The 11,839-nt window shown below is 31.8% G+C and overlaps 1 protein-coding gene and 1 long non-coding RNA gene across 2 annotated transcripts in view; both read right to left on the minus strand.

The window, feature by feature from the left end:
• Positions 1-11,228, minus strand: part of LOC108438326 (alpha-tectorin-like) — a 47,176-nt gene extending 35,948 nt beyond the window's left edge. The window contains exons 1-3 of the mRNA XM_037541628.1: positions 11,137-11,228; positions 10,817-10,889; positions 9,075-9,101 (exon numbers count right to left, since the gene is read on the minus strand). Of these exons, the coding sequence (XP_037397525.1) occupies positions 9,075-9,101; positions 10,817-10,865 (76 nt within the window). The 5' untranslated portion in view covers positions 10,866-10,889; positions 11,137-11,228. The remainder of the gene's footprint in view (positions 1-9,074; positions 9,102-10,816; positions 10,890-11,136) is intronic.
• Positions 1,464-6,064, minus strand: LOC119264102. The gene is made up of 4 exons (XR_005130767.1): positions 6,034-6,064; positions 4,511-4,537; positions 2,987-3,013; positions 1,464-1,492 (listed from the first exon to the last, which is right to left on the minus strand). It is a non-coding gene; the product is annotated as an uncharacterized LOC119264102 (long non-coding RNA).
• Positions 11,229-11,839: the final 611 nt, after the last annotated feature.

An 11,839-nucleotide genomic window follows, 5' to 3' on the forward strand; every position in this document is an offset into this window, starting at 1 on the left:
TAAAAAAAATAGACCAAATGGTTATTTTGATGCATGTCTGGAATTTTTCGAAAAAAACGTAAGGAATGTAATCTAATGATTTACAAGAACTAGAAGACATGACTGGATACCAGAAATTTACATCTTTTCCTTCTTCTTCTTCTTTTTTAGTAGTACCAATTGTAAATACTAACATTTTAGCATTCAGTATAAGATATATTATACACACTTAAAAATGATGGTTCTTCAAGAGTTCTTTAGTAAAGAAAATGGTTGTATTTGGAACCATGAGCATTCAAAGAAACTTTTTAAAGCCTTCTTTGAATTATGAAAATGTTCTTCAGGTTGGAAGTGGAGAATGTGCTGTAGAAGGCTATATAGAACATTTTTTGTCATGAACATATAATAAATAATATATCAAAAACATAATGAGGGTTACGATAAGGTTTTGGATTAAGGTTAAGGATAGGGTTAGGATTAGGCACCAGGGTTAAGGTTAGGTTTGGGGTATTGTTGGGTGAGGTTAGATTTTGCGTAATGGAAGTAACTTATTAAAAGTACATCTACAGCATTTAAGTATGTATGTATCAACAGAAGTTCTGCAAGATATTCACTTCAATGCATTCAGATGCTTCACTACTGCTACTCTACTCATATGGTGTTGATGTGTTACTGATACTGTGTTAAGAGTTTATTAACATCTGCAAAGGTACCACTCTAAATAGAGTGTTGCCAGTGTAATGTAAAACCCTAAGTATATTCAGGCCACTAGGTCCATTGCCAATTTTCAACTGACATAAAAAAGCTAAATGAGTTGCACAGAAGTGCTTAGAGTCAGCAGTGTTTAAGCATCTGTTCACATCTCTAGAATACCACCTGAGCTCTGGAATTCCTCAAATCTTACTGCACCAAAAATATCCAAAAAAAGGCAGCAGAAAAGGAGAAGAAAAACTCATTTCAGAGAACAAATTGTCCACTTTAACCAAGCACAATTATATACCAATTTATTTAATTAAAATTCTAGTATGAATCTAAATATGACATGTTGGTTACATGTAATCTCTACTTAAATGGTATATCTTCACTACAATAATGACAGAACTGTTTGAACCAGAGTCATATTTTAGGTCTGTTTTAAGAATTTCATTTTCAACTAGTCACAATATATGGAGACAAAAAAAATTACGTCTTGGCATTCAAACATAATGAGAATCACTATAAATCAGCAAAATGTAAATGTGTTCAGAGAAAGAACAGAGTTGATTTAAACTGCCAATAAATGTAAGTACATTTTTAAAGATTTATTTAAATCTACAACTATTAGTGGTTTCCTCAACATGGACTAAGCTTATTCCTAAAGTAAATATAGTGTATATGGAGAATTACCTTTGGAGAGTCTAGATTTAGGAAATAGTGTTAAGAAAAAAAAACCCAAATAATTTACAAACAGGTCAGTCTATTGAAGCTTGTGTGAAAGCACAGTTACCTGTTGTTTGTCCATTGATTAGTCCACCTGTGAGAGAAATAATATTTCAGTTGATTTAAAAAAAAATAGACCAAATGGTTATTTTGATGCATGTCTGGAATTTTTCGGAAAAACGTAAGGAATGTAATCTAATGATTTACAAGAACTAGAAGACATGACTGGATACCAGAAATTTACATCTTTTCCTTCTTCTTCTTCTTTTTTAGTAGTACCAATTGTAAATACTAACATTTTAGCATTCAGTATAAGATATATTATACACACTTAAAAATGATGGTTCTTCAAGGGTTCTTTAGTAAAGAAAATGGTTGTATTTGCAACCATGAGCATTCAAAGAAACTTTTTAAAGCCTTCTTTGAATTATGAAAATGTTCTTCAGGTTGTAAGTGGAGAATGTGCTGTAGAAGGCTATATAGAACATTTTTTGTCATGAACATATAATAAATAATATATCAAAAACATAATGAGGGTTACGATAAGGTTTTGGATTAAGGTTAAGGATAGGGTTAGGATTAGCACCAGGGTTAAGGTTAGGTTTGGGGTATTGTTGGGTGAGGTTAGATTTTGCGTAATGGAAGTAACTTATTAAAAGTACATCTACAGCATTTAAGTATGTATGTATCAACAGAAGTTCTGCAAGATATTCACTTCAATGCATTCAGATGCTTCACTACTGCTACTCTACTCATATGGTGTTGATGTGTTACTGATACTGTGTTAAGAGTTTATTAACATCTGCAAAGGTACCACTCTAAATAGAGTGTTGCCAGTGTAATGTAAAACCCTAAGTATATTCAGGCCACTAGGTCCATTGCCAATTTTCAACTGACATAAAAAAGCTAAATGAGTTGCACAGAAGTGCTTAGAGTCAGCAGTGTTTAAGCATCTGTTCACATCTCTAGAATACCACCTGAGCTCTGGAATTCCTCAAATCTTACTGCACCAAAAATATCCAAAAAAAGGCGGCAGAAAAGGAGAAGAAAAACTCATTTCAGAGAACAAATTGTCCACTTTAACCAAGCACAATTATATACCAATTTATTTAATTAAAATTCTAGTATGAATCTAAATATGACTTGTTGGTTACATGTAATCTCTACTTAAATGGTATATCTTCACTACAATAATGACAGAACTGTTTGAACCAGAGTCATATTTTAGGTCTGTTTTAAGAATTTCATTTTCAACTAGTCACAATATATGGAGACAAAAAAAATTACGTCTTGGCATTCAAACATAATGAGAATCACTATAAATCAGCAAAATGTAAATGTGTTCAGAGAAAGAACAGAGTTGATTTAAACTGCCAATAAATGTAAGTACATTTTTAAAGATTTATTTAAATCTACAACTATTAGTGGTTTCCTCAACATGGACTAAGCTTATTCCTAAAGTAAATATAGTGTATATGGAGAATTACCTTTGGAGAGTCTAGATTTAGCAAATAATGTTAAGAAAAAAAAAACACAAATAATTTACAAACAGGTCAGTCTATTGAAGCTTGTGTGAAAGCACAGTTACCTGTTGTTTGTCCATTGATTAGTCCACCTGTGAGAGAAATAATATTTCAGTTGATTTAAAAAAAAATAGACCAAATGGTTATTTTGATGCATGTCTGGAATTTTTCGAAAAAACGTAAGGAATGTAATCTAATGATTTACAAGAACTAGAAGACATGACTGGATACCAGAAATTTACATCTTTTCCTTCTTCTTCTTCTTTTTTAGTAGTACCAATTGTAAATACTAACATTTTAGCATTCAGTATAAGATATATTATACACACTTAAAAATGATGGTTCTTCAAGGGTTCTTTAGTAAAGAAAATGGTTGTATTTGGAACCATGAGCATTCAAAGAAACTTTTTAAAGCCTTCTTTGAATTATGAAAATGTTCTTCAGGTTGGAAGTGGAGAATGTGCTGTAGAAGGCTATATAGAACATTTTTTGTCATGAACATATAATAAATAATATATCAAAAACATAATGAGGGTTACGATAAGGTTTTGGATTAAGGTTAAGGATAGGGTTAGGATTAGCACCAGGGTTAAGGTTAGGTTTGGGGTATTGTTGGGTGAGGTTAGATTTTGCGTAATGGAAGTAACTTATTAAAAGTACATCTACAGCATTTAAGTATGTATGTATCAACAGAAGTTCTGCAAGATATTCACTTCAATGCATTCAGATGCTTCACTACTGCTACTCTACTCATATGGTGTTGATGTGTTACTGATACTCTGTTAAGAGTTTATTAACATCTGCAAAGGTACCACTCTAAATAGAGTGTTGCCAGTGTAATGTAAAACCCTAAGTATATTCAGGCCACTAGGTCCATTGCCAATTTTCAACTGACATAAAAAAGCTAAATGAGTTGCACAGAAGTGCTTAGAGTCAGCAGTGTTTAAGCATCTGTTCACATCTCTAGAATACCACCTGAGCTCTGGAATTCCTCAAATCTTACTGCACCAAAAATATCCAAAAAAAGGCAGGCAGAAAAGGAGAAGAAAAACTCATTTCAGAGAACAAATTGTCCACTTTAACCAAGCACAATTATATACCAATTTATTTAATTAAAATTCTAGTATGAATCTAAATATGACATGTTGGTTACATGTAATCTCTACTTAAATGGTATATCTTCACTACAATAATGACAGAACTGTTTGAACCAGAGTCATATTTTAGGTCTGTTTTAAGAATTTCATTTTCAACTAGTCACAATATATGGAGACAAAAAAAATTACGTCTTGGCATTCAAACATAATGAGAATCACTATAAATCAGCAAAATGTAAATGTGTTCAGAGAAAGAACAGAGTTGATTTAAACTGCCAATAAATGTAAGTACATTTTTAAAGATTTATTTAAATCTACAACTATTAGTGGTTTCCTCAACATGGACTAAGCTTATTCCTAAAGTAAATATAGTGTATATGGAGAATTACCTTTGGAGAGTCTAGATTTAGCAAATAATGTTAAGAAAAAAAAAAAACACAAATAATTTACAAACAGGTCAGTCTATTGAAGCTTGTGTGAAAGTACAGTTACCTGTTGTTTGTCCATTGATTAGTCCACCTGTGAGAGAAATAATATTTCAGTTGATTTAAAAAAAAATAGACCAAATGGTTATTTTGATGCATGTCTGGAATTTTTCGAAAAAACGTAAGGAATGTAATCTAATGATTTACAAGAACTAGAAGACATGACTGGATACCAGAAATTTACATCTTTTCCTTCTTCTTCTTCTTTTTTAGTAGTACCAATTGTAAATACTAACATTTTAGCATTCAGTATAAGATATATTATACACACTTAAAAATGATGGTTCTTCAAGGGTTCTTTAGTAAAGAAAATGGTTGTATTTGCAACCATGAGCATTCAAAGAAACTTTTTAAAGCCTTCTTTGAATTATGAAAATGTTCTTCAGGTTGGAAGTGGAGAATGTGCTGTAGAAGGCTATATAGAACATTTTTTGTCATGAACATATAATAAATAATATATCAAAAACATAATGGGGGTTACGATAAGGTTTTGGATTAAGGTTAAGGATAGGGTTAGGATTAGCACCAGGGTTAAGGTTAGGTTTGGGGTATGGTTGGGTGAGGTTAGATTTTGCGTAATGGAAGTAACTTATTAAAAGTACATCTACAGCATTTAAGTATGTATGTATCAACAGAAGTTCTGCAAGATATTCACTTCAATGCATTCAGATGCTTCACTACTGCTACTCTACTCATATGGTGTTAATGTGTTACTGATACTGTGTTAAGAGTTTATTAACATCTGCAAAGGTACCACTCTAAATAGAGTGTTGCCAGTGTAATGTAAAACCCTAAGTATATTCAGGCCACTAGGTCCATTGCCAATTTTCAACTGACATAAAAAAGCTAAATGAGTTGCACAGAAGTGCTTAGAGTCAGCAGTGTTTAAGCATCTGTTCACATCTCTAGAATACCACCTGAGCTCTGGAATTCCTCAAATCTTACTGCACCAAAAATATCCAAAAAAAGGCGGCAGAAAAGGAGAAGAAAAACTCATTTCAGAGAACAAATTGTCCACTTTAACCAAGCACAATTATATACCAATTTATTTAATTAAAATTCTAGTATGAATCTAAATATGACATGTTGGTTACATGTAATCTCTACTTAAATGGTATATCTTCACTACAATAATGACAGAACTGTTTGAACCAGAGTCATATTTTAGGTCTGTTTTAAGAATTTCATTTTCAACTAGTCACAATATATGGAGACAAAAAAAATTACGTCTTGGCATTCAAACATAATGAGAATCACTATAAATCAGCAAAATGTAAATGTGTTCAGAGAAAGAACAGAGTTGATTTAAACTGCCAATAAATGTAAGTACATTTTTAAAGATTTATTTAAATCTACAACTATTAGTGGTTTCCTCAACATGGACTAAGCTTATTCCTAAAGTAAATATAGTGTATATGGAGAATTACCTTTGGAGAGTCTAGATTTAGCAAATAATGTTAAGAAAAAAAAAAAACACAAATAATTTACAAACAGGTCAGTCTATTGAAGCTTGTGTGAAAGTACAGTTACCTGTTGTTTGTCCATTGATTAGTCCACCTGTGAGAGAAATAATATTTCAGTTGATTTAAAAAAAAATAGACCAAATGGTTATTTTGATGCATGTCTGGAATTTTTCGAAAAAACGTAAGGAATGTAATCTAATGATTTACAAGAACTAGAAGACATGACTGGATACCAGAAATTTACATCTTTTCCTTCTTCTTCTTCTTTTTTAGTAGTACCAATTGTAAATACTAAAATTTTAGCATTCAGTATAAGATATATTATACACACTTAAAAATGATGGTTCTTCAAGGGTTCTTTAGTAAAGAAAATGGTTGTATTTGCAACCATGAGCATTCAAAGAAACTTTTTAAAGCCTTCTTTGAATTATGAAAATGTTCTTCAGGTTGTAAGTGGAGAATGTGCTGTAGAAGGCTATATAGAACATTTTTTGTCATGAACATATAATAAATAATATATCAAAAACATAATGAGGGTTACGATAAGGTTTTGGATTAAGGTTAAGGATAGGGTTAGGATTAGCACCAGGGTTAAGGTTAGGTTTGGGGTATGGTTGGGTGAGGTTAGATTTTGCGTAATGGAAGTAACTTATTAAAAGTACATCTACAGCATTTAAGTATGTATGTATCAACAGAAGTTCTGCAAGATATTCACTTCAATGCATTCAGATGCTTCACTACTGCTACTCTACTCATATGGTGTTAATGTGTTACTGATACTGTGTTAAGAGTTTATTAACATCTGCAAAGGTACCACTCTAAATAGAGTGTTGCCAGTGTAATGTAAAACCCTAAGTATATTCAGGCCACTAGGTCCATTGCCAATTTTCAACTGACATAAAAAAGCTAAATGAGTTGCACAGAAGTGCTTAGAGTCAGCAGTGTTTAAGCATCTGTTCACATCTCTAGAATACCACCTGAGCTCTGGAATTCCTCAAATCTTACTGCACCAAAAATATCCAAAAAAAGGCGGCAGAAAAGGAGAAGAAAAACTCATTTCAGAGAACAAATTGTCCACTTTAACCAAGCACAATTATATACCAATTTATTTAATTAAAATTCTAGTATGAATCTAAATATGACATGTTGGTTACATGTAATCTCTACTTAAATGGTATATCTTCACTACAATAATGACAGAACTGTTTGAACCAGAGTCATATTTTAGGTCTGTTTTAAGAATTTCATTTTCAACTAGTCACAATATATGGAGACAAAAAAAATTACGTCTTGGCATTCAAACATAATGAGAATCACTATAAATCAGCAAAATGTAAATGTGTTCAGAGAAAGAACAGAGTTGATTTAAACTGCCAATAAATGTAAGTACATTTTTAAAGATTTATTTAAATCTACAACTATTAGTGGTTTCCTCAACATGGACTAAGCTTATTCCTAAAGTAAATATAGTGTATATGGAGAATTACCTTTGGAGAGTCTAGATTTAGCAAATAATGTTAAGAAAAAAAAAAACACAAATAATTTACAAACAGGTCAGTCTATTGAAGCTTGTGTGAAAGCACAGTTACCTGTTGTTTGTCCATTGATTAGTCCACCTGTGAGAGAAATAATATTTCAGTTGATTTAAAAAAAAATAGACCAAATGGTTATTTTGATGCATGTCTGGAATTTTTCGAAAAAACGTAAGGAATGTAATCTAATGATTTACAAGAACTAGAAGACATGACTGGATACCAGAAATTTACATCTTTTCCTTCTTCTTCTTCTTTTTTAGTAGTACCAATTGTAAATACTAACATTTTAGCATTCAGTATAAGATATATTATACACACTTAAAAATGATGGTTCTTCAAGGGTTCTTTAGTAAAGAAAATGGTTGTATTTGCAACCATGAGCATTCAAAGAAACTTTTTAAAGCCTTCTTTGAATTATGAAAATGTTCTTCAGGTTGGAAGTGGAGAATGTGCTGTAGAAGGCTATATAGAACATTTTTTGTCATGAACATATAATAAATAATATATCAAAAACATAATGGGGGTTACGATAAGGTTTTGGATTAAGGTTAAGGATAGGGTTAGGATTAGCACCAGGGTTAAGGTTAGGTTTGGGGTATTGTTGGGTGAGGTTAGATTTTGCGTAATGGAAGTAACTTATTAAAAGTACATCTACAGCATTTAAGTATGTATGTATCAACAGAAGTTCTGCAAGATATTCACTTCAATGCATTCAGATGCTTCACTACTGCTACTCTACTCATATGGTGTTGATGTGTTACTGATACTCTGTTAAGAGTTTATTAACATCTGCAAAGGTACCACTCTAAATAGAGTGTTGCCAGTGTAATGTAAAACCCTAAGTATATTCAGGCCACTAGGTCCATTGCCAATTTTCAACTGACATAAAAAAGCTAAATGAGTTGCACAGAAGTGCTTAGAGTCAGCAGTGTTTAAGCATCTGTTCACATCTCTAGAATACCACCTGAGCTCTGGAATTCCTCAAATCTTACTGCACCAAAAATATCCAAAAAAAGGCAGCAGAAAAGGAGAAGAAAAACTCATTTCAGAGAACAAATTGTCCACTTTAACCAAGCACAATTATATACCAATTTATTTAATTAAAATTCTAGTATGAATCTAAATATGACATGTTGGTTACATGTAATCTCTACTTAAATGGTATATCTTCACTACAATAATGACAGAACTGTTTGAACCAGAGTCATTTTTTAGGTCTGCTTTAAGAATTTCATTTTCAACTAGTCACAATATATGGAGACAAAAAAAATTACGTCTTGGCATTCAAACATAATGAGAATCACTATAAATCAGCAAAATGTAAATGTGTTCAGAGAAAGAACAGAGTTGATTTAAACTGCCAATAAATGTAAATAGATTTTTAAAGATTTATTTAAATCTACAACTATTAGTAGTTTCCTCAACATGGACTAAGCTTATTCCTAAAGTAAATATAGTGTATATGGAGAATTACCTTTGGAGAGTCTAGATTTAGCAAATAGTGTTAAGAAAAAAAACCCAAATAATTTACAAACAGGACAGTCTATTGAAGCTTGTGTGAAAGCACAGTTACCTGTTGTTTGTCCATTGATTAGTCCACCTGTGAGAAATGAGAGAAATAATATTTCAGTTGATTTAAAAAAAAATAGACCAAATGGTTTTTTTGATGCATGTTTTGAATTTTTCGAAAAAACGTAAGGAATGTAATCCAATGATTTACAAGAACTAGAAGACATGACTGGATACCAGAAATTTACATCTTTTCCTTCTTCTTCTTCTTTTTTAGTAGTACCAATTGTAAATACTAACATTTTAGCATTCAGTATAAGATATATTATACACACTTAAAAATGATGGTTCTTCAAGGGTTCTTTAGTAAAGAAAATGGTTGTATTTGGAACCATGAGCATTCAAAGAAACTTTTTAAAGCCTTCTTTGAATTATGAAAATGTTCTTCAGGTTGGAAGTGGAGAATGTGCTGTAGAAGGCTATATAGAACATTTTTTGTCATGAACATATAATAAATAATATATCAAAAACATAATGAGAGTTACGATAAGGTTTTGGATTAAGGTTAAGGATAGGGTTAGGATTAGCACCAGGGTTAAGGTTAGGTTTGGGGTATGGTTGGGTGAGGTTAGATTTTGCGTAATGGAAGTAACTTATTAAAAGTACATCTACAGCATTTAAGTATGTATGTATCAACAGAAGTTCTGCAAGATATTCACTTCAATGCATTCAGATGCTTCACTACTGCTACTCTACTCATATGGTGTTGATGTGTTACTGATACTCTGTTAAGAGTTTATTAACATCTGCAAAGGTACCACTCTAAATAGAGTGTTGCCAGTGTAATGTAAAACCCTAAGTATATTCAGGCCACTAGGTCCATTGCCAATTTTCAACTGACAGAAAAAAGCTAAATGAGTTGCACAGAAGTGCTTAGAGTCAGCAGTGTTTAAGCATCTGTTCACATCTCTAGAATACCACCTGAGCTCTGGAATTCCTCAAATCTTACTGCACCAAAAATATCCAAAAAAGGCATCAGAAAAGGAGAAGAAAAACCAATTTCAGAGAAAAAATTGTCCACTTTAACCAAGCACAATTATATACCAATTTATGTAATTAAAATTCTAGTATGAATCTAAATATGACATGTTGGCTAAATGTAATCTCTACTTAAATGGTATATCTTCACTACAATAATGACAGAACTGTTTGAACCAGAGTCATATTTTAGGTCTGTTTTAAGAATTTAATTTTCAACTAGTCACAATACATGGAGACAAAAAAAATTACGTCTTGGCATTCAAACATAATGAGAATCACTATAAATCAGCAAAATGTAAATGTGTTCAGAGAAAGAACAGAGTTGATTTAAACTGCCAATAAATGTAAGTACATTTTTAAAAAATTATTTAAATCTACAACGATTAGTGGTTTCCTCAACATGGACTAAGCTTATTCCTAAAGTAAATATAGTGTATATGGAGAATTACCTTTGGAGAGTCTAGATTTAGCAAATAGTGTTAAGAAAAAAAAAAACAAATAGTTTACAAACAGGTCAGTCTATTGAAGCTTGTGTGAAAGCACAGTTACCTGTTTGTCCATTGATTAGTCCACCTGTGAGAGAAATAATATTTCAGTTGATTTAATAAAAATAGACCAAATGGTTACCTTCACTTTAAGTGAATCGTAATTATTTAAAAATCAGTTATAAGTCCTTCGGAAAATTCAAAAGGAATAATTACTATAAGTATTGTAAGTATAAGTATTGCAGTTACACTACAAAATTCCTGTTTTGCAAGAACTTACCATTCATCAGCAGCAGTAGAGACACACAAAGTGGAGTTAGAAACCCCATTGTGATTAACTGCTCCTAATCTGCCTGAAAGATTACAAACCAAACTTCTTTGAGAACTTTTAAAATGTTTAACTCTTTAAGTCTTTTATTTATGACACAGTACCAAACAGTTATTTTACTTTTTGCAATTATGCTTTTAGGTACATCTTGTCTAGTAGTGCACAGTATTTTAAAATGTTATTTAGAATTGCCTTTTTGGCCATTTCTTGCCATAAGCAGCATAGTAGCAAAATCATCACAATGAGTAAGAGTAAATGGTTTTACTTCTTACCTGAGAGGCCACTGCAGAGCAAACTCAGGATCTCTCTCTCTGTATCTCTCTTGGAATCTGTGATTAGTGATACCTCACCTACTGGACCTGCAGTAGATCTGCTGGATTCTTTTTTGTCTGCATCATATTTATACCTTTAGTAAGGAATGTGGGTGGATGGTGTCTGAATGTAAGTAATCCTGAAACATTACCAAAACCAGTTCTGTAGAGAAAATCTCAGAACACCTATCACTCTGTTTCCTTATACTGTTGCCAAAGTTGTTTTTTGCTTTTTCTGTGTTAGTCACTTGAATTTGTTTTCATGTTTCTACCTTGATTCTACCTTCAAACAGGTAGAAATGTTCTTTCTGAAGAGTAGGTGCTTTAGCCATGCTGTCATTCCACACATACTATTCTTGTTCAATGTTTATATGATGGTTTAGCGCAAGCCCTGACTTTAGCCAGTGTAAGGACTGTAGATAATTAAATGTTACCTTGGGGTTCTTCTGAATCTTATTTTGGTGGATAAGTATTACAGAGAATAATAATAATAATAATAATGATAATTATTATTATTATTATTATTATTATTATTATTATTATTATTATTAACAATAGTGTTGAATACCCTGTATTGACACACTCCTTGACTAATAGTGGATCAGTAAAGTCTCAAAGCCAGAAGTTGTTTTAGAATAGCACTGGCAGTGCTTTCCTTTGACTG

Source organism: Pygocentrus nattereri, chromosome 1, assembly GCF_015220715.1.
Source record: "Pygocentrus nattereri isolate fPygNat1 chromosome 1, fPygNat1.pri, whole genome shotgun sequence".
Taxonomy (NCBI): Eukaryota; Metazoa; Chordata; class Actinopteri; order Characiformes; family Serrasalmidae; genus Pygocentrus; species Pygocentrus nattereri.